This window comes from Procambarus clarkii, chromosome 64 (genome assembly GCF_040958095.1).
Source record: "Procambarus clarkii isolate CNS0578487 chromosome 64, FALCON_Pclarkii_2.0, whole genome shotgun sequence".
Lineage (NCBI taxonomy): Eukaryota > Metazoa > Arthropoda > Malacostraca > Decapoda > Cambaridae > Procambarus > Procambarus clarkii.
The window spans coordinates 19,181,184-19,204,234 of record NC_091213.1 but is presented as its reverse complement, the minus strand read 5'-3'; the positions used below and the strand labels follow the sequence as shown (position 1 = coordinate 19,204,234).

General features: G+C 41.0%; 2 protein-coding genes across 2 annotated transcripts in view; one reads left to right on the top strand and one right to left on the bottom strand.

The window, feature by feature from the left end:
• The window catches only part of LOC123769106 (neural cell adhesion molecule 2), a 255,815-nt gene extending 235,667 nt beyond the window's left edge, over positions 1-20,148 (bottom strand). Inside the window, exon 1 of the mRNA XM_069309271.1 lies at positions 20,083-20,148. Within this exon, the coding sequence (XP_069165372.1) occupies positions 20,083-20,148 (66 nt within the window). The remainder of the gene's footprint in view (positions 1-20,082) is intronic.
• Positions 20,149-21,197: 1,049 nt separating this feature from the next.
• LOC138354780 (flagellar attachment zone protein 1-like) lies at positions 21,198-22,829 on the top strand. The gene is made up of 2 exons (XM_069309270.1): positions 21,198-21,221; positions 21,909-22,829. Exons 1-2 carry the CDS (start codon positions 21,198-21,200, stop codon positions 22,827-22,829), a joined length of 945 nt encoding a protein of 314 aa, XP_069165371.1.
• Positions 22,830-23,051: the final 222 nt, after the last annotated feature.

Sequence of the window (23,051 nt, the reverse complement as noted above, 5' to 3'; positions counted from 1 at the left end):
GCAAGGTGAACCGTCCCGACTAGGGCCTCCCCAAGCGCCTACCAGTGTGGAGAGAATTCACAGTGAACATGGGAGCAGTGGAAGGTCCAGCTGTAGTAAGAGGAGCCTGCAACTGGAAATAATGAAGATGCAACTGGAAGCCCAGCTGCGACGAGAGGAGAGAGAAGCGCAAATGCAGCGAGAGGAGCGAGAAGCTCGGCTGCAGCGAGAAGAAGGAGAGAGACAACTGCGACTGGAGGAGATAAAGGCAAAGAAAGAAGTCGAATTGCGTCGCGTTGAACGTGGTCTGCCCTCACTACCTGCACGGCGGGATGACCTCAAGGTAAGGGAACGTGACTTACCTACGTTCGAACCACAAGAAGCTGAGGCGTTCTTTGAACACTTTGAACGGATAGCAACTCTGAAGGAGTGGCCGGAAGATGATTGGGCTGCTCTGGTCCAGGGCAGGTTGACTGGTGAGGCCCGGGAAGCCTATAACATGCTGGACCTAGAGGAGTGTACTAGTTATGACGCGATTAAGAATGCGGTTCTCCATTCATTCCGGCTGACTCCGGAGATGTACCGGAAGCGGTTCAGAGAGTGTACAAGAGCGTCGGGAAAGACTTACGCCGAGACCGCCAGGGATATGGAACGGAAATTCCTACGATGGTTGAAGGCGGAGGAAGCGGAGTCGGTGGATGATATCAAACGACTGATAGTGATGGAGAAGTTTATGTCAGTGCTCCATCCTGAGTTGCGAGTAAGGGTGAGAGAAGCAGGTATTAAGGACCTGAAGGCTGCAGCGGATCGAGCCGACATGCTTGAGGAGGCACTACATCTCAGGAGGGAGGGGCCGCCCAGACACTCGCCTTACCCCAGGTCGGGAGCGAACCTTAGGAGTTCAGGAGGAGCGAGGACGGGTGGGGACTCTCCCAAGAGTAGTGTGCCCGATGAAGTAACGTGGTTCAAGAGCTCAAGAGACGCGGGGAGGAAGCCCCAAGCTGTGGACAGTGGACCTAGCTCAGGAGCAAGTGCTGCAGTCCCGGACACGACGACAGGGAGTCCAAGGAGGACCCAGGGGACGTCTGCAAGTGGTACCGCCAGAGGGACTGGCGAGTGGCCGCCCAGGGGAGGCAGCCGATGCTACAACTGTGGTGTGAGAGGACATTATGCCCGCGAGTGTGAGGAGCACCAAAGGAATGTAGGACTAATGTTGGAAGAGGAGAGAGTGTTTGTTCACACTCCATATTATAGTGGACCCAACGTGAATGGTTGGGAAATGAAGTTGGGTGAACATCCCTTCGTTTTCGGGGCCAACGTGAAGTTTGGAAAGTCAGACCCAGTGGAGGTTGCCGTGCTTCGAGATACGGGTGCTGACATAAGTATGGTGACCAGGAGTATTCTCCCCAAGGAATTTAATGATTCACCTGTGGGAGTGGTGAGGATACGCAGTGTGGGGGAGGAATACAGGTTGCCACTTCACGAAGTACAGCTGATTGCCGACTGCGGAGTCGAGAAAGCTATAGTAGCTGTAGCTCCTAAATTACCCCTAGAGCACGTACAGATGGTGCTGGGTAATGACCTCGGAGGAGGCAGGATACAACCCGATTGGGCCAGGAGTGCCTATGTTTCAAGCAGCGGTACAACCCTGCCAGGTGAGGTATCAGTCGCTCCAAATAATAGTGAGGAAGCCGACTTCGACAGGGAAAACGTCGCCAGAGACGACGACAACGAGGGCGAGAGTGCAGAGAGGTCGTCGGAGGTTGTGGAAAACCCCGACGGGGACCTCCGACTAAGCCTGATGATGCGTGTGGAGGAGTGGCGAGGAGCAGCTGTACAAACGCCTGGGGCGGTGAGGAGGCTGCAGACCGCACTCCCTCCATACAGAAACGTGAATAAAGTAAGCTCAGTGGATGAGCGAACGGCAGTGAGGGGCAGAGTGGAGGAACCACGACGCAGTGCACCCTATGCCGGCCAGATGAATAGTGGTAGGTGCAAGATGAACCACCGTGGTGAGGTGAGCCACAGGGAGGTGGATGAGCCCAACCACGAACCGAAGAAGACGTCTGCAGGGAAGAGAATCTCATGGAGGAGTGAAGATGTTCGTCGGGAACGAAGGAGCGAGTGGTATAGGAAAGGCAATACGAAGAAAGCAGGGAATAGGTACACCCAGGGTAGGCGCCAGCCTAACCAGAGGGGCATTGGGCCATCGCAAAAGCCTAGTGTGGAAGAGAGGAAGCTGCTGGATGGAGTACAGGTTACAAGTGCCACTGTGAGGAGACAACGCACCTACGGGAGAAGAGGAACCGAGAAGAGAGAAGATTGGCGAAGAGGAGATCATGAGAGGAAACATGGAGTACCTGTAGGACGCAGTGGAAATGCAAGACTATCTCGGAGTGCACGACGCGGTGGAGGCGCCGCATGCACTGAATCTTACAGTGGTAACGAGCCGTGGGAGTACACTCGTAGCCACGGAGAGGGGATTTCTTGTAGATGTTCAGGGAACACCCATCACACCCGGTACTATGCGAGGTGGAGATACAATGAGGCAAGTGACTGGCAAAGTGGTATGAGCCACGTCACCAACTGGAGGAGTGACACTTCAGGAACGGAGGGAGCAAGAGTATAGGTTGCCCTCTTGAGTGCTGCTCTTCCGATATGACTCTTATTTTAAGGGGAGGGGTATGTTACGGTGCCCTCTCCTATTTCTTTCGTTTGCCGGCTTAAAGAGTCATATCAGCTCTCCCTACTGATTCTCTGAGGTTCAGGGAGTCTAATGATATATGTGGCGACCAGACCAGCTGCCATTTAATGGAAGGAGGTTATATTATAAGTTGTAAATAAAGGAAAATTGGCGCCCTGTTATAAAATGAAACAGTATCCCCTACGGCAGATATGACCTTTTGGAAGGGAGACAAGCCGATCGCGGATTGGCCGACGTAGGTCGCGGGCGACAAATCAGGGCCCGCCATGACGTCACCGAGTGCCCCGGGCGGCGCCAACGTGAGAGTTGTACTGACCGTGGAAGCGACAGGACGCGCCTCGGTCTGCTCTCAAAGGGATTGGAGGCTCTGCAAGCCTTGTTCAGTGGATTGAGCTGGCTGTCGCAGTCATCACAGTTATTGGAGACCCTGCGCTTCTGGGAAGCAAAAGAGGAACCAAGTTCAGTGAGCAGAGAAGTGCCCAAACTTGGAAAATAGTCGGCGACGACGCTGGGCGGCGCCGCTGGCTGGACGTTGAGGTCTGGAAGGTGGGCGAGCAAGCTAGCTGTGACTGGGGTCACATCCACTGAGAATCTTGGAAGGACGACACCGTGCCTAGGACAAGGAGCGACGCCCTGTGGGAGAGGCGAGTGTGGGGAAAAATAGTGATTAGCTCAGCGCCCATCGATGAACCAGGATTGGGGCAGCTGAATCTCAGGGATTGGAACGGCGACGACGCGAAGGCTTCACGACACCTGAGGACCTGTGGAACGCCCTGGATCGTCGAGGATCGACCCAAGGAAGCGTGGGAACCTCACACCATCGAGGGACAGGCGTCGTGAGCCAGGAGTGTAAGGTAGATCATTTTCCCTCCCATTACCCCTTGTAAGAGTAGGCTAGTTAGGCCACAATATTTACTTGTGTATGTGGCAGCAAGACTTTATTACTTTAATAGTAGAGTAGGCTGCAAGGCAGCTTGTGTCCAGGACTGTCAGAGAGGACAGTGTGTATGGATGGCAGGACAGTGAAGAAGAGGTGCCGACGTGGTGAAGAGGCCCTCCTGTGAGAGTGTGAGACTCCTGTCTTCCTGCCCAGTAGAAGGAGTGTTGGATGGTCGTGGAAGAAGAGGCTGACGATCCCCAGGCTCATTATCCATATTCCATATTCATGTATTACTTGTGATTGTGTGTGTGCGTTCATGTAATTTGCATCAGTAAATCCACACATTTTATTACTGTGTTTGAGTGTGCCTCCATTTATGATAATTCTCTATGAGCATACATTTCTGGCTACAAACAATATATGATACAACCCACTGAACTGCATTGCTGGGGTGCAGATATAATAACCCAGCTGGCGACCTTGCTAAGAGGAAGATAGAGAAGACAGGCGGGAAAGGAGTTCCTGCAACCTTTTTTTGTCTGGCAGGCAAGGCTCAGGGAGGTTATGGTTATAAGGTAAGCCTGAGTCTTCCTTCACTTCCCCACGGGTCTAGGCCGGAACTGTTAACAGCAGTTTCCCTGTGTTTGACTGAAGGGCTTCCAGGGTGAATCAGTGGCACCCCCTTTGTGGTGGAAGCAAAGACCTGCGGAGGTGGGCATCGTTGGTCTTATCTTGTGTGACCAAGGAGACTCCGATGAATCCCGGGAGTCGGAGGGGCTGAGTATTTGGGCTTTTTGAGCCCCTAGCAGTTAAGTGTTAGCAGAGCCCCGGACCGCCCACCCCCACGTGACAATATATATATATATATATATATATATATATATATATATATATATATATATATATATATATATATATATATATATATACATATATATACATATACATATATATATATATACATATATATACATATACATATATATATATATATATATATATATTAGTATATTTTGGTAGCAGTCTTTCCTGTAGACATATATTATTAAATATGACCGAAAAAGTAAGATTAATAATTCTAACACGAATTTTCTCAATCTTTCGTACATTACGCTTCACTGTTGGAGGTAAATAAAAAATCACTTCTCCAAAATTCATTTTTATTTCTAGTCTGACGCGACACGGGCGCGTTTCGTAAAACTTATTACATTTTCAAAGACTTCACAAATACACAACTGATTAGAACGTATCTCTGATTTTATATCTACATTTGAGTGAGGTGGGAAGGGTGATGTGGCATTAACACAAGACAGAACAGGAGGGGATATTAATAGGGTATTAAAAGTATCAACACAAGACAGAACAGAAACAATGGGTATTGAATAGAAGTGTTTGTAGAAAGCCTATTGGTCCATATTTCTTGATGCTTCTATATTGGAGCGAAGTCTTGAGGTGGGTAGAATATAGTTGTGCAATAATTGGCTGTTGATTGCTGGTGTTGACTTCTTGATGTGTAGTGCCTCGCAAACGTCAAGCCGCCTGCTATCGCTGTATCTATCGATGATTTTTGTGTTGTTTACTAGGATTTCTCTGGCGATGGTTTGGTTATGGGAAGAGATTATATGTTCCTTAATGGAGCCCTGTTGCTTATGCATCGTTAAACGCCTAGAAAGAGATGTTGTTGTCTTGCCTATATACTGGGTTTTTTGGAGCTTACAGTCCCCAAGTGGGCATTTGAAGGCATAGACGACATTAGTCTCTTTTAAAGCGTTCTGTTTTGTGTCTGGAGAGTTTCTCATGAGTAGGCTGGCCGTTTTTCTGGTTTTATAGTAAATCGTCAGTTGTATCCTCTGATTTTTGTCTGTAGGGATAACGTTTCTATTAACAATATCTTTCAGGACCCTTTCTGGAGCTTACCCAAAAAACCCAGTATATAGGCAAGACAACAACATCTCTTTCTAGGCGTTTAACGATGCATAAGCAACAGGGCTCCATTAAGGAACATATAATCTCTTCCCACAACCAAACCATCGCCAGAGAAATCCTAGTAAACAACACAGAAATCATCGATAGATACAGCGATAGCAGGCGGCTTGACGTTTGCGAGGCACTACACATCAAGAAGTCAACACCAGCAATCAACAGCCAATTATTGCACAACTATATTCTACCCACCTCAAGACTCCGCTCCAATATAGAAGCATCAAGAAATATGGACCAATAGGCTTTCTACAAACACTTCTATTCAATACCCATTGTTTGTGTTCTGTCTTGTGTTGATACTTTTAATACCCTATTAATATCCCCTCTTGTTCTGTCTTGTGTTAATGCCACATCACCTCTCCCACCTCACTCAAATGTAGATATAAAATCGGAGATACGTAAGTTCTATTCAGTTGTGTATTTGTGAACTAAAGTCTTTGAAAATGTAATAAGTTTTACGAAACGCGCCCGTGTCGCGTCAGACTAGAAATAAAAAATGAATTTTGGAGAATTAATTTTTGATTTACCTCCAACAGTGAAGCGTAATGTACGAAAGATTGAAAAAATTCGTGTTAGAATTATTAATCTTACTTTTTCGGTCATATTTAATAGTATATGTCTACAGGAAAGACTGCTACCAAAATATACTAATATATATATATATATATATATATATATATATGCGAACAAGCCTGAATGGTCCCCAGGACTATATGCGAATGAAAACTCACACCCCAGAAGTGACTCGAACCCATACTCCCAGAAGCAACGCAACTGGTAACTACAGGGCGCCTTAATCCGCTTGACCATCACGGCCGTCAAAAGGAAGTGATAGCCGAGGCTATTTGAGCCACTTCCCCGACGGCAACTCGGATGGTAATCTTGGGCATAGCATTTCACCAAATCACCTCATTCTTTGGGGCACACGTGAGGAACACAAATGCGAACAAGCCTGAATAGTCCCCAGGACTATATGCGAATGAAAACTCACACCCCAGAAGTGACTCGAACCCATACTCCCAGAAGCAACGCAACTGGTAACTACAGGGCGCCTTAATCCGCTTGACCATAGGCTTGTTCGCATTTGTGTTCCTCACGTGTGCCCCAAAGAATGAGGTGATTTGGTGAAATGCTATGCCCAAGATTACCATCCGAGTTGCCGTCGGGGAAGTGGCTCAAATAGCCTCGGCTATCACTTCCTTTTGACGGCCGTGATGGTCAAGCGGATTAAGGCGCCCTGTAGTTACCAGTTGCGTTGCTTCTGGGAGTATGGGTTCGAGTCACTTCTGGGGTGTGAGTTTTCATTCATATATATATATATATATATATATATATATATATATATATATATATATATATATATATATATATATATATATATATATATATTGGTGTATACTGGCAGCAGGTTTTCTTTCAAACATGTTTCATTGAATATGACCGCATATTCTGTATTTATTATTTTATATATATATATAATATATATATATTTTATATAATATATATATATTATAAAATAATATATATATATATATATATATATATATATATATATATATATATATATATATATATATATATATATATATATATATATATATATATATATATATATATATATATATATATATATATATATATATATATATATATATATATATATATAGGGGGGGTACCACCACTGGTGCAATTATAGGGACCCACAACCTCAGAGAAGGGAACACAGAGCCCTCTGGGAAAAACTTGCCATTTAACTCTGAATACGAAAGTGTTCACTTCTCCTACCACCCCCCTTTTTTTTTATTATGATGTACACTTTATTATGCAGGGTTATACAGTTACATATCTGATTTTATACAAAAAATGAACATTAAGAGGACACAAGAAAAAGTTCGCTTCCTAGAGGCTGTAGATTTCCTCAAACACCTCCGACGCCGGGCAGGAACCGAGGATGCAGCGGGCATTTCCCCTCTGGATCGCGACACTGAGGCGCTGAAAGAGAAAACTTGCTGCTCTAGGGTCTCTTGTGGTGTCAATGAGCTTGGAACCAAGATCCTTAAGAAACCCTCTTGCACTCTCACCCCATGGGCCTAGGGTCTCAGACCCTATTGGAACCAAGTTGTACCTTTGATCTAATTGCCTGTACTTGACTGACTTTTGTTTTTCTCTGTGTGTCGCTGCGGCTCCTGCTGTGCCGGCAGAGGGGGTGATGTATGTCGTTGCCAGGGTGGATACGCAAGTATAGTCCCATGCTAACTGCCTGCCACCCTTCCACGGACGCAGTGTGATTCCGTCTGGTCGGCCGGCAAAGCTAACAGAGTCACGGTTCAGTAGGTTGCGGGGCTCTCTCTCCGCTGGACACTGAGCGGAGGCAAGGCTTCTTTTAATGATGTCGTTGACTTCGTCGTGTCTAGTGTGCCAACCACCCGATTTTCCACAGTGCAGGCCATGCAATCCATATCCGTCAGCATCTGCCTCGCCGCAAATACACCTGTGAACAGTGTGGATAGGGGCAGCAAGGCGGAGAGCGACTTCAATACGGAGCTCCTGCGGATCAAGACGTGTGCCTGTCGCAGACATAGGGACTGCCAGACGGAAGTCCCCTGCATGGGGAGCCTGCACAGCTGTGAGGCGTGCACGATCACTGGGGGTTGTTGCTGCCTCCAGCAAAGCTGTGGCTTCTTTGTCTACAATGGGGCTGTCCCAACTGGATTGTTTCTTGGCTTTCGGCATGGCTGGTCTGAGTGCTGGGTCTGTCATGGCACCCCATTTCATGTCGCATTCCGTGTAGTGGGGGTCCTGTATCCCCGCTACATCACTCAGGGTGTCAGGTAGAATTTCCTTAACCAGGTCATCTGATGCTGAGGAGGAAGACAGGAAGGCTGGGACAGCAATTTGGGTGGCGGTGCGGACACCCAAGCCACCGAGCCTGACAGGAAGAGTGGCTTGTTTCCACTGGCATTCGTTGAGGGAGAGGTTAACACCTTTTTCCAGCATGGTCTTCAGTAGGAGGTCATACTCGTCAAGCTTTGGGTTGTCGTAAGATGGGGCGCACCTCAGAAAGTAGGTTAGCCTCGGAAGGGATAGGCATTTGGTGAGGAGATAAAAAGCATCGTGGGCATCGATGTCACCTATTCTGTCTTCCATCCTCCTAAGGTCTGCGATTTTCTTGTCGAGGATCTCCTCAATGGCGTTAGACCCAAGGGGAGCTCCAAGGAGGGTGCTGTTCTCGGCCCTAATGACATGGGCTCCAGGCAAGGCAGACTTTATTCTAGCTACGATGTCTGGGTTGGAAGAGACTACTTCACACTTGGAAGGGTTCAGGACGAGACCCAGGCTTATTTCTTGCTCCCTTATTTTCCTGATATCTGCCAAGAGATGGTCTACGGTGCCAGCTATAGTGCCATCATCCAAAAACCAGTTGTTGAACTCGCTGGACAAGCTTTCGGTGATTTCTTTTAAGACTAAGCAGAAAAGAAGGGGAGCAAGAGGATCACCTTGCTGAACACCTTCACATGATCTGATTTCATGTTCACCAAAGAGCAGTTTTGACTCGCCACTGTAGCACGATAGTATGAACGGGTAGAGGGGCCGGAAATGGCGATGTACGGCACAAAGTACTGCATCTCTTCTGACCATGTTGAAGGCATTCTTAAAGTCCAGTTTGAGCAGGGCCTTTTCATCAGAAATGTTGGTGATGTATGCTCGTGCTGCATGGGCAGCCGCTTCACAGCCTTGGGGGATTCCAAATCCTAGCTGGATTGGTTTCAGCAATTCAGCCGCTTGCTGGCTGACAACCCTCGTAGCAGCCTTGGCAATCAGGCGTATATATATATATATATATATATATATATATATATATATATATATATATATATATATATATATATATATATATATATATATGTCGTACCTAGTAGCCAGAACGCACTTCTCAGCCTACTATGCAAGGCCCGATTTGCCTAATAAGCCAAGTTTTTATGAATTAATATATTTTCTCTAATTTTTTTCTTATGAAATGATAAAGCTACCCATTTTATTATGTATGAGGTAAATTTTATTTTATTGAAGTTAAAATTAACGTAGATATATGACCGAACCTAACCAACCCTACCTAACCTAACCTAACCTATCTTTATAGGTTAGGTTAGGTTAGGTAGCCGAAAAAGTTAGGTTAGGTTAGGTTAGGTAGGTTAGGTAGTCGAAAAACAATTAATTCATGAAAACTTGGCTTATTAGGCAAATTGGGCCTTGCATAGTAGGCTGAGAAGTTCGTTCTGGCTACTAGGTACGACATATATATATATATATATATATATATATATATATGTCGTACCTAGTAGCCAGAACTCACTTTTCAGCCTACTATTCAAGGCCCGATTTGCCTAATAAGCCAAGTTTTCCTGAATTAATATATTTACTATAATTTTTTTCTTATGAAATGATAAAGCAACCCTTTTCTCTATGTATGAGGTCAATTTTTTTTTATTAGAGTTAAAATTAACGTAGATATATGACCGAACCTAACCAACCCTAGCTAACCTAACCTAACCTATATTTATAGGTAAGGTTAGGTTAGGTAGCCAAAAAAAGCTAGGTTAGGTTAGGTTAGGTAGGTTAGGTAGACGAAAAAACATTAATTCATGAAAACTTGGCTTATTAGGCAAATCGGGCCTTGAATAGTAGGCTGAGAAGTGCGTTCTGGCTATTAGGTACGACATATATATATATATATATATATATATATATATATATATATATATATATATATATATATATGTCGTACCTAGTAGCCAGAACTCACTTCTCAGCCTACTATGCATGGCCCGATTTGCCTAATAAGCCAAGTTTTCCTGAATTAATATATTTTCTCTAAATTTTTTCTTATGAAATGATAAAGCTACCCATTTCATTATGTATGAGGTCAATTTTTTTTCATTGGAGTTAAAATTAACGTAGATATATGACCGAACCTAACCAACCCTACCTAACCTAACCTAACCTATCTCTATAGGTTAGGTTGGGTTATGTAGCCGAAAAAGTTAGGTTAGGTTAGGTTAGGTAGGTTCGGTAGTCGAAAAACAATTAATTCATGAAAACTTGGCTTATTAGGCAAATCGGGCCTTGCATAGTAGGCTGAGAAGTGAGTTCTGGCTACTAGGTACGACATATATATATATATATATATATATATATATATATATATATATATATATATATATATATATATATATATATATATATATGTCGTACCTAGTAGCCAGAACGCACTTCTCAGCCTACTATTCAAGGCCCGATTTGCCTAATAAGCCAAATTTTCCTGAATTAATATATTTTCTCAAATTTTTTTCTTATGAAATGATAAAGCTACCCATTTCATTACGTATGAGGTCAATTTTTTTTTATTGGAGTTAAAATTAACGTAGAGATATGACCGAACCTAACCAACCCAACCTAACCTAACCTAACCTATCTTTATAGGTTAGGTTAGGTTAGGTAGCCGAAAAAGTTAGGTTAGGTTAGGTTAGGTAGGTTAGGTAGTCAAAAAACAATTAATTCATGAAAACTTGGCTTATTAGGCAAATCAGGCCTTGCATAGTAGGCATAGAAGTGCGTTCTGGCTACTAGGTACGACACATATATATATATATATATATATATATATATATATATATATATATATATATATATATATATATATATATATATATATATATATATATATATATATATATATATATATATATATATATATATATATATATATATATATATATATATATGTCGTACCTAGTAGCCAGAACTCACTTTTTGGCCTACTATTCAAGGCCCGATTTGCCTAATAAGCCAAGTTTTCATGAATTAATTGTTTTTTGACTACCTAACCTATCTAACCTAACCAAACCTAACTTTTTCGGCTACCTAACCAAACCTAACCTATAAAGATAGGTTAGGTTAGGTTAGGTAGGGTTGGTTAGGTTCGGTCATATATCTACGTTAATTTTAACTCCAATAAAAAAAAATTGACCTCATACATAATGAAATGGGTAGCTTTATCATTTCATAAGAAAAAAATTTGAAAAAATATATTAATTCAGGAAGACTTGGCTTATTAGGCAAATCGGGCCTTGAATAGTAGGCCAAAAAGTGAGTTCTGGCTACTAGGTACGACATATATATATATATATATATATATATATATATATATATATATATATATATATATATATATATATATATATATATATATATATATATATATATACGCCTGATTGCCAAGGCTGCTACGAGGGTTGTCAGCCAGCAAGCGGCTGAATTGCTGAAACCAATCCAGCTAGGATTTGGAATCCCCCAAGGATTCCAAATTTTATATATTTTATATATATATATATAAAATATATATTTTATATATTTTATATATATATATATATATATATTTTATATAATTTTATATATATATATATATATATATATATATATATATATATATATATATATATATATATATATATATGTCCTACCTAATAGCCAGAACGCACTTCTCAGCCTACTATTCAAGGCCCGATTTGCCTAATAAGCCAAGTTTTCATGAATTAATGTTTTTTCGTCTACCTAACCTACCTAACCTAACCTAACCTAGCTTTTTTTGGCTACCTAACCTAACCTTACCTATAAATATAGGTTAGGTTAGGTTAGGTAGGGGTGGTTAGGTTCGGTCATATATCTACGTTAATTTTAACTCCAATAAAAAAAAATTGACCTCATACATAGAGAAAAGGGTTGCTTTATCATTTCATAAGAAAAAAATTATAGTAAATATATTAATTCAGGAAAACTTGGCTTATTAGGCAAATCGGGCCTTGAATAGTAGGCTGAGAAGTGAGTTCTGGCTACTAGGTACGACATATATATATATATATATATATATATATATATATATATATATATATATATATATATATATATATATATATATATATATATATATGTCGTACCTAATAGCCAGAACGCGCTTCTCAGCCTACTATTCAAGGCCCGATTTGCCTAATAAGCCAAGTTTTCATGAATTACTGTTTTTTCGTCTACCTAACCTACCTAACCTAACCTAACCTAGCTTTTTTTGGCTACCTAACCTAACCTTACCTATAAATATAGGTTAGGTTAGGTTAGGTAGGGTTGGTTAGGTTCGGTCATATATCTACGTTAATTTTAACTCCAATAAAAAAAAATTGACCTTATACATAGAGAAAAGGGTTGCTTTATCATTTCATAAGAAAAAAATTATAGTAAATATATTAATTCAGAAAAACTTGGCTTATTAGGCAAATCGGGCCTTGAATAGTAGGCTGAGAAGTAAGTTCTGGCTACTAGGTACGACATATATATATATATATATATATATATATATATATATATATATATATATATATATATATATATATATATATATGTCGTACCTAGTAGCCAGAACGCACTTCTCGGCCTATTATGCAAGGCCCGATTTGCCTAATAAGCCAAGTTTTCTTGAATTAATGGTTTTTCGACTACCTAACCTACCTAACCTAACCTAACCTAACTTTTTTGGCTACCTAACCTAACCTAACCTATAGAGATAGGTTAGGTTAGGTTAGGTGGGGTAGGTTAGGTTCGGTCATATATCTACGTTAATTTTAACTCTAATAAAAAACAATTGACCTCATACATAATGAAATAGGTAGCTTTATCATTTCATAAGAAAAAAATTAGAGAAAATATATTAATTCAGGAAAACTTGGCTTATTAGGCAAATCGGGCCTTGCATAGTAGGCTGAGAAGTGCGTTCTGGCTACTAGGTACGACATATATATATATATATATATATATATATATATATATATATATATATATATATATATATATATATATATATATATATATATATATATATATATATATATATATATGGCAAAACTCTCCTAAACACGAGAGTGAAGTATACAACTTTAGAACACTTTCCCACCAGGAGACTCGAACCCTAGCCAGCACAGAAGCCTTCCAGCAACTGGCATAACAGGTACGCCTTAACCCGCTCCACCACCTGCTCAGACCCAGAGCACTAGAGCAAGTGAGGGGTCATTTGTACGTTTTTTCATCCAGTCCCTGTTAATATGGGAGAACACTGTGTCTATGCTTAAGGCACAACTCTCCTAAACACGAGAGTGAAGTATACAACTTTAGAACACTTTCCCACCAGGAGACTCGAACCCTAGCCAGCACAGAAGCCTTCCAGCAACTGGCATAACAGGTACGCCTTAACCCGCTCCACCACCTGCTCAGACCCAGAGCACTAGAGCAAGTGAGGGGTCATTTGTACGTTTTTTCATCCAGTCCCTGTTAATATGGGAGAACACTGTGTCTATGCTTAAGGCACAACTCTCCTAAACACGAGAGTGAAGTATACAACTTTAGAACACTTTCCCACCAGGAGACTCGAACCCTAGCCAGCACAGAAGCCTTCCAGCAACTGGCATAACAGGTACGCCTTAACCCGCTCCACCACCTGCTCAGACCCAGAGCACTAGAGCAAGTGAGGGGTCATTTGTACGTTTTTTCATCCAGTCCCTGTTAATATGGGAGAACACTGTGTCTATGCTTAAGGCACAACTCTCCTAAACACGAGAGTGAAGTATACAACTTTAGAACACTTTCCCACCAGGAGACTCGAACCCTAGCCAGCACAGAAGCCTTCCAGCAACTGGCATAACAGGTACGCCTTAACCCGCTCCACCACCTGCTCAGACCCAGAGCACTAGAGCAAGTGAGGGGTCATTTGTACGTTTTTTCATCCAGTCCCTGTTAATATGGGAGAACACTGTGTCTATGCTTAAGGCACAACTCTCCTAAACACGAGAGTGAAGTATACAACTTTAGAACACTTTCCCACCAGGAGACTCGAACCCTAGCCAGCACAGAAGCCTTCCAGCAACTGGCATAACAGGTACGCCTTAACCCGCTCCACCACCTGCTCAGACCCAGAGCACTAGAGCAAGTGAGGGGTCATTTGTACGTTTTTTCATCCAGTCCCTGTTAATATGGGAGAACACTGTGTCTATGCTTAAGGCACATCTCTCCTAAACACGAGAGTGAAGTATACAACTTTAGAACACTTTCCCACCAGGAGACTCGAACCCTAGCCAGCACAGAAGCCTTCCAGCAACTGGCATAACAGGTACGCCTTAACCCGCTCTACCACCTGCTCAGACCCAGAGCACTAGAGCAAGTGAGGGGTCATTTGTACGTTTTTTCATCCAGTCAAAAACGTACAAATGACCCCTCACTTGCTCTAGTGCTCTGGGTATGAGCAGGTGGTGGAGCGGGTTAAGGCGTACCTGTTATGCCAGTTGCTGGAAGGCTTCTGTGCTGGCTAGGGTTCGAGTCTCCTGGTGGGAAAGTGTTCTAAAGTTGTATACTTCACTCTCGTGTTTAGGAGAGTTGTGCCTTAAGCATAGACACAGTGTTCTCCCATATTAACAGGGACTGGATGAAAAAACGTACAAATGACCCCTCACTTGCTCTAGTGCTCTGGGTCTGAGCAGGTGGTGGAGCGGGTTAAGGCGTACCTGTTATGCCAGTTGCTGGAAGGCTTCTGTGCTGGCTAGGGTTCGAGTCTCCTGGTGGGAAAGTGTTCTAAAGTTGTATACTTCACTCTCGTGTTTAGGAGAGTTGTGCCTTAAGCATAGACACAGTGTTCTCCCATATTAACAGGGACTGGATGAAAAAACGTACAAATGACCCCTCACTTGCTCTAGTGCTCTGGGTCTGAGCAGGTGGTGGAGCGGGTTAAGGCGTACCTGTTATGCCAGTTGCTGGAAGGCTTCTGTGCTGGCTAGGGTTCGAGTCTCCTGGTGGGAAAGTGTTCTAAAGTTGTATACTTCACTCTCGTGTTTAGGAGAGTTGTGCCTTAAGCATAGACACAGTGTTCTCCCATATTAACAGGGACTGGATGAAAAAACGTACAAATGACCCCTCACTTGCTCTAGTGCTCTGGGTCTGAGCAGGTGGTGGAACGGGTTAAGGCGTACCTGTTATGCCAGTTGCTGGAAGGCTTCTGTGCTGGCTAGGGTTCGCGTCTCCTGGTGGGAAAGTGTTCTAAAGTTATATATATATATATATATATATATATATATATGTCGTACCTAGTAGCCAGAACGCACTTCTCAGCCTACAATGCAAGGCCCGATTTGCCTAATAAACCAATTTTTCATGAAATAATTGTCTCTCGACTACCTAACCTACCTAACCTAACCTAACCTAACTTTTTCGTCTACCTAACCAAACCTATCCTATAAAGATAGGTTAGGTTAGGTTAGGTAGGGTTGGCTAGGTTCGGTCATATATCTACGTTAATTTTAACTCCAATAAAAAAAAAATTGACCTCATTTTTAATGAAATGGGTAGCTTTATCATTTCATAAGAAAAAAATTAGAGAAAATATATTTATTCAGGAAAACTTGGCTTATTAGGCAAATCGGGCCTTGCTTAGTAGGCTGAGAAGTGCATTCTGGCTACTAGGTACGACATATATATATATATATATATATATATATATATATATATATATATATATATATATATATATATATATATATATATATATATATATATATATATATATATATATATATATATATATAAGCCTCGGAAGGGATAGGCTTAACATGTATGATATATATATATATATATATATATACATACATATATATATGTCGTACCTAGTAGTCAGAACGCATTTCTCAGCCTACTATGCAAGGCCCAATTTGCCTAATAAGCTACGTTTTTATGAATTAATTGTTTTTCGACTACTTAACCTACCTAACCAAACCTAACCTAACTTTTTCGGCTACCTAACCTAACCTAACCTATAAAGATAGGTTAGCTTAGGTTAGGTTGGGTTGGTTAGGTTCAGTCATATATCTACGTTAATTTTAACTCCAATAAAAAAAAATTGACCTCATACATAATGAAATAGGTAGCTTTATCATTTCATAAGAAAAAATAGAGAAAATATATTAATTAAAGAAAACTTGGCTTATTAGGCAAATCGGGCCTTGCATAGTAGGCCAAGAAGTGCATTCTGGCTACTAGGTACGACATATATATATATATATATATATATATATATATATATATATATATATATATATATTGTGACGATAATCTCCTTCAAGAGAGATTGAGCCTGCTCTTCCCTCCTAAGTTCGTCGCTATACATCCCAATACAACTAATATGGAAGAAATATCCAACAAATACAACTCCAAGGTTTGCCAGAGAGCAAACGTATTCAGCACCAGGAACACCTGCTCCAACTCGATCCACCAAACTGCCTGTCTGTCGCCTGCTCATCGCTGATTGCCTGGTGGTCAGTCGCACCTGCTCCCTACCCACCACACTAGTTGATGTCTGTGGCCACCACGACCTACGGACCTCAGAATATCCAGTGCTTTCAACAAGTTAACACGTCTCGTTGGTAGACTAAGCTCTGGCTTACGTGTACTAAGAGAGGTGGCAGCTTAAAACCAATATTCCTGCACCCATACTTTGCATTGTTTATTATACACTTGTTATTACTCACTTGTCTTAACGTAACTTTACATTTTGCCATTGATTATTCTTATTATTTTGATTGATTGATTTTATGTTACCATTTGTATATCCATTTTATTCATGTTTTGCTTTCTTAATGTAATTAAAATCTCATTGTTAAATTTACTTGTGTTTTGTGTGTCTTCCCATTACCTTACCACAGACGAAGTTCCAGATTTTCTCTTTTTTGTTTCTATATGTGACGAGGCCATACCCCAAGCTTTTGAAACAGCTGAACACCAACGCGTTACCATCAATATTTATATATATATATATATATATATATATATATATATATATATATATATATATATATATATGTCGTATTTAGTGGCCAGAACGCACTTCTCGGCCTACTATGCAAGGCCCCATTTGCCCATGAATAGACCGAGTGATTTTCTATAGGCCGAGTGATTATATATATATATATATATATATATATATATATATATATATATATATATTTATATATATATATATATATATATATATATATATATATATATATATATATATATATAAATATATATATATATATATGTCGTACCTAGTAGCCAGAACTCACTTCTCAGCCTACTATTCAAGGCCCAATTTGCCTAATAAGCCAAGTTTTCCTGAATTAATATATTTACTATAATGTTTTTCTTATGAAATGATAAAGCAACCCTTTTCTCTATGTATGAGGTCAATTTCTTTTTATTGGAGTTAAAATTAACGTAGATATATGACCGAACCTAACCAACCCTACCTAACCTAACCTAACCTATATTTATAGGTAAGGTTAGGTTAGGTAGCCAAAAAAAGCTAGGTTAGGTTAGGTTAGGTAGGTTAGGTAGACGAAAAAGCATTAATTCATGAAAACTTGGCTTATTAGGCAAATCGGGCCTTGAATAGTAGGCTGAGAAGTGCGTTCTGGCTATTAGGTACGACATATATATATATATATATATATATATATATATATATATATATATATATATATATATATATATATATATATATATATATATATAAATATATATATATATATATATATTTATATATATATATATATATATATATATATATATATATATATATATATATATGTATATATATATATATATAAACTGAAAACGAGTCACTTCTGGGGTGTGAGTTTTCAGTTGCATATAGTCCTGGGGACCATTCAGGCTTGTTCACATATATATATATATATATATATATATATATATATATATATATATATATATATATATATATATATATATATATATATATATATATATATATATATATGTCGTACCTAGTAGCCAGAACTCACTTTTCAGCCTACACTGCAAGGCCCGATTTGCCTAATAAGCCAAGTTTTCATGAAATAATATATTTTCTCTAATTTTTTTCTTATCAAATGATAAAGCAACCCATTTCATTATGTAAGAGGTGAATTTTTTTTTATTGGAGTTAAAATTAACGTAGATATATGACCGAACCTAACCAACCCTACCTAACCTAACCTAACCTATCTTTATAGGTTAGGTTAGGTTAGGTAGCCGAAAAAGTTAGGTTAGGTTAGGTTAGGTAGGTTAGGTAGTCGAAAAGCAATTAATTCATGAAAACATGGCTTATTAGGCAAATCGGGCCATGCATAGTAGGCTCAGAAGTGAGTTCTGGCTACTAGGTACGACATATATATATATATATATATATATATATATATATATATATATATATATATATATATATATATATATATATATATATATATATATATATATATATATATATATATATATATATATATATATATATATATATATATATATATATATATATATATATATATATATATATATATATATATATATATATATATATATATATATATATATATATATATATATATATATATATATATATATATAATGTGTGTGTGGGGGAGATGGGGGTGCGGAAAATCCACAGAGAAATGGGAAGGGAGATGAACGTTTCGGCCGATGAAGGCCGTTGTCAACACCAGACTAAGATAAAAGACACAAAGGGAGGGTGGAGGCCACCACTGGCACCTGACCACCCATCCCCTGGGAAAGAATTACCCAGAAACAGATATAGATTAGTTTAGAATGGTCAAAAGGATAAGTATAAAAGTTGAAAGAATAACCCTCTATTTTTTATAGTTATTTATTTAATTCCTTTAATAAATATTCAGAGTCTGTTATCCTAACTCAAGACTCCTACATTTACTCATATGCTTGAGAATCAGGTATGACAAGAAAGTGTAGACCTTTCAACAAAACAGGGTTTCTTTTCTTAAAGAGCTAGAACTGTGTTTTTTGTTACAAAATGCTCTATTTTGTCCTTCTGGCAGGATTTATCGGCCACTCTTATTGTCACGTATTTTCTTTCAGTTTAAATATTTTATTTCAATAAATGAAAGTGATCTCATTTATTATCAACTTAAAACATGTCATTCCCTCCCAGCTACACTCTCGTTCTTCTGAGAGAATACATAACATCCTCATCCCTTAAAGTGCCGGGTCTTACGTCTTCAGTCCACCCGTCCAAACACTTGCTTGTAGTGCTCAAAGCACAACAACAAAATGTTTACAGAATTCACATCAACGAAAGCACTTGTTTATAGTGTTCTTAGACGCGTATTAGCTTGTTTATTGTGTTCTTAGCAAAGATCTACATTTTTGTGTTAATTTCCAGCAATGTAGCGAATTGTGTATCAGATTTCTTGCAACAAAACCATTTGTTTATAGTGTTAACAGCAACGTGACTTTTTGTTTAGTGTCCAGAGGCAAACAAGCTCTTATTCACAGTCTTCCCAGCAACACAAGAAAACTAAATTATAGGAACTAATGAAGCAGACTGCCAGTTGGCGATGACTGCAAGATAACTATCAATTTCCACTCGATACAGGGCCATTACCATATTGCTATAATTAAACAGCTTTGCCACCACTGCCATGTGGAATGTTACAGTATTCCCACACATCGTGTCATTCGTATTTTCTAAATATATTATAGTCAAGAACTTGTAGTGTATGTACTTGACAATCTGGAGCTTGTGGTGACTTTACTACCCAATAATAAGCTTGTAGTGATTGCAGTTCACAGTCAGGAGCTTCTAGTGATTGTACGACAAAATTGCAAGTTTGTGGCGTTTGTCGTACAAAGACACAAGCATCGAGATATTGTATTAGACAAGAGCGAGCATGTAATCAGATTAGTACATGATTACAAACTTGTAATGAGAGTTCCCTTCAGTCACAAGCTTATACCATCGTAAGACACATCTTTGATAAATCTACACATCCTTCGTTTGCCTTTCCGAAGCTATATTTCCCTTCAATTTACTAAACAATAACAATTGGGCATGGAAAGTGATAAAAAATATTTTAAAAGTGAAACAAAAATAGACGTGGAGCACCTATGGAAAAAGTTATTCCACTAATGTTTAATACACTTATTTCAGTAAATACGTAATAATTCAAGTTGTTCCTCTAGGAAACAGATAGCCCATGAAAAGCACACACGTATTGTACAAGGAGAGAAAAGTCACACACCGCAACACGTAAAGATGGAATTGATTCTACGTGTTTTGTTAATATTTGAAATTGTTGAAATTAGAAAGTTGAACCTCCATACTCTCAAATTTTATATAATTTTCAAGAAGTAGGTGATTGTACTCCCTGTCAACCCGACCCAACCCAGCGTTGTTTTGCTTTAATTGAATTATTACTGAAGAAAATAAGAGTTGATAACTCTAGTAAACATTAATAATACAAATTAAATATGACTAACATTTCGGTTCGTCCTGGACAGTATAACTGCCGGTAAACTCGTCCGGGCTCGTGCCCTTGTGCGAAATACATATTCCAATTCAAACAAAACTAATCTCAGATTGTCTGTGACTAAGAGTTACCTGTTTTAAGTTTTAAATCCATAAAAAATATCTTCGAACGTCAGTTTTTGAGACAAAGCTTAATATTGGCCTGACGAGACTTGAAAACATATGAGGTACCGTATGAAATAATGCCGGCGATGAGTCACAATAACGTAGCTGAAGTATGTTGACCAGACCACACACTAGAAGGTGAAGAGACGACGAGGTTTCGGTCCATCCTGGACCATTCTCAAGTCCAGGACGGATCGAATTGTCGTCGTCCCTTCACCTTCTAGTGTGTGGTCTGGTCAACATATAAAATAATGATTGCCATCGATTACAAAGGTTGACTTATCCGTGAGTATAGATGTCACCTTGGTACACTTTCATCCTACTGAGGTCGGCAACGTTTTCTCGAGCATGTTGTTAAGAGGGCCAAGCACCAGACGATCAGCGTAAGGAGGTGCTTCCCGAGGATCGATGCCTTGTGCTCCCGACACGGCACCTTCCACTTCGTAGAATGTGCTATTGTGCAAGACGTTTCACATTTAGAGACGTTGTGAAGGAACCTCAGCTTTCATGATGGGAGCCGGTCTGCCGAGCGGACAGCACGCTGGACTTGTGGTCCCGGGTTCGATCCCGGGCGCCGGCGAGAAACAATGGGCAGAGTTTCTTTCACCCTATGCCCCTGTTACCTAGCAGTAAAATAGGTACCTGGGTGTTAGTCAGCTGTCACGGGCTGCTTCCTGGGGGGTACAGGCCTGGTCGAGGACGGGCCGCGGGGACACTAAAAAAGCCCCGAAATCATCTCAAGATAACTAACTAACTTCACCCCGGAGTTCACGACGGACTGATGACTCTCACTTAAGATTGTGAAGCCTCTACTAGCACTCGAGAGCCAGCTTCTAGTGCTCGAGAGCCAGCTGCTAGCGCTCGAGAGCCAGCTTCTAGTGCTCGAGAGCAAGCTGCTAACGCTCGAGAGCCAGCTGCTAGTGCTCGAGAGCCAGCTGCAATCGCTCGAGAGCCAGCTGCTAACGCTCGAGAGCCAGCTGCTAGTGCTCGAGAGCCAGCTGCTAGTGCTCGAGAGCCAGCTGTTAACGCTCAAGAACCAGCTGCTAATGCTCGAGAGCCAGCTGCTAGTGCTCGAGAACCAGCTGCTAGCGCTCGAGAGCCAGCTACTAACGCTCGAGAGCCAGCTGCTAACGCTCAAGAACCAGCTGCTAGTGCTCGAGAGCCAGCTGCTAGTGCTCGAGAGCCAGCAGCTAGCGCTCGAGAGTCAGCTGCTAGCGCTCGAGAGCCAGCTTCTAGTGCTCGAGAGCCAGCTGCTAGCGCTAGAGAGTCAGCTGCTAGCGCTCGAGAGCCAGCTGCTAACGCTCGAGATCCAGCTGCTAGCGCTCGAGAACCAGCTGCTAACACTCGAGATCCAGCTGCTAGCGCTCGAGAGCCAGCTGCTAGTGCTCGAGATCCAGCTGCTAGCGCTCGAGTCAGCTGCTAACACTCGAGATCCAGCTGCTAGCGCTCGAGAGCCAGCTGCTAGTGCTCGAGAGCCAGCTGCTAACGCTCGAGAGCCAGCTGCTAGTGCTCGAGAGCCAGCTGCTAGCGCTCGAGAGCCAGCTGCTAGCGCTCAAGAGCCAGCTGCTAGTGCTCGAGAGCCAACTGCTAGTGCACGAGAGCCAGCTGCTAGCGCTCGAGAGCCAGCCGCTAACGCTCGAGAGCCAGCTGCTAGCGCTCCAGAGCCAGCCGCTAACGCTCGAGAGCCAGCTGCTAACGCTCGAGAGCCAGCTGCATAACCAACGGGAAAGGTCACGATATTTCTTATAAGGAAGACAAAAATAACGTCGGAGGAGCCGAGTGCCCTGATAGGGTGTCTGGAGTAATTTAGCAGAATGTTGACCAAATGAGTGCTTGTAAGTTTAGCCGAGCAAGCAACGGTATAGAGAAACTATACTGCAGCTTTAATTACTGAAGCATTTCTGGTTAAACTGGAAACATTTGCACAAGAGAGTTTAACT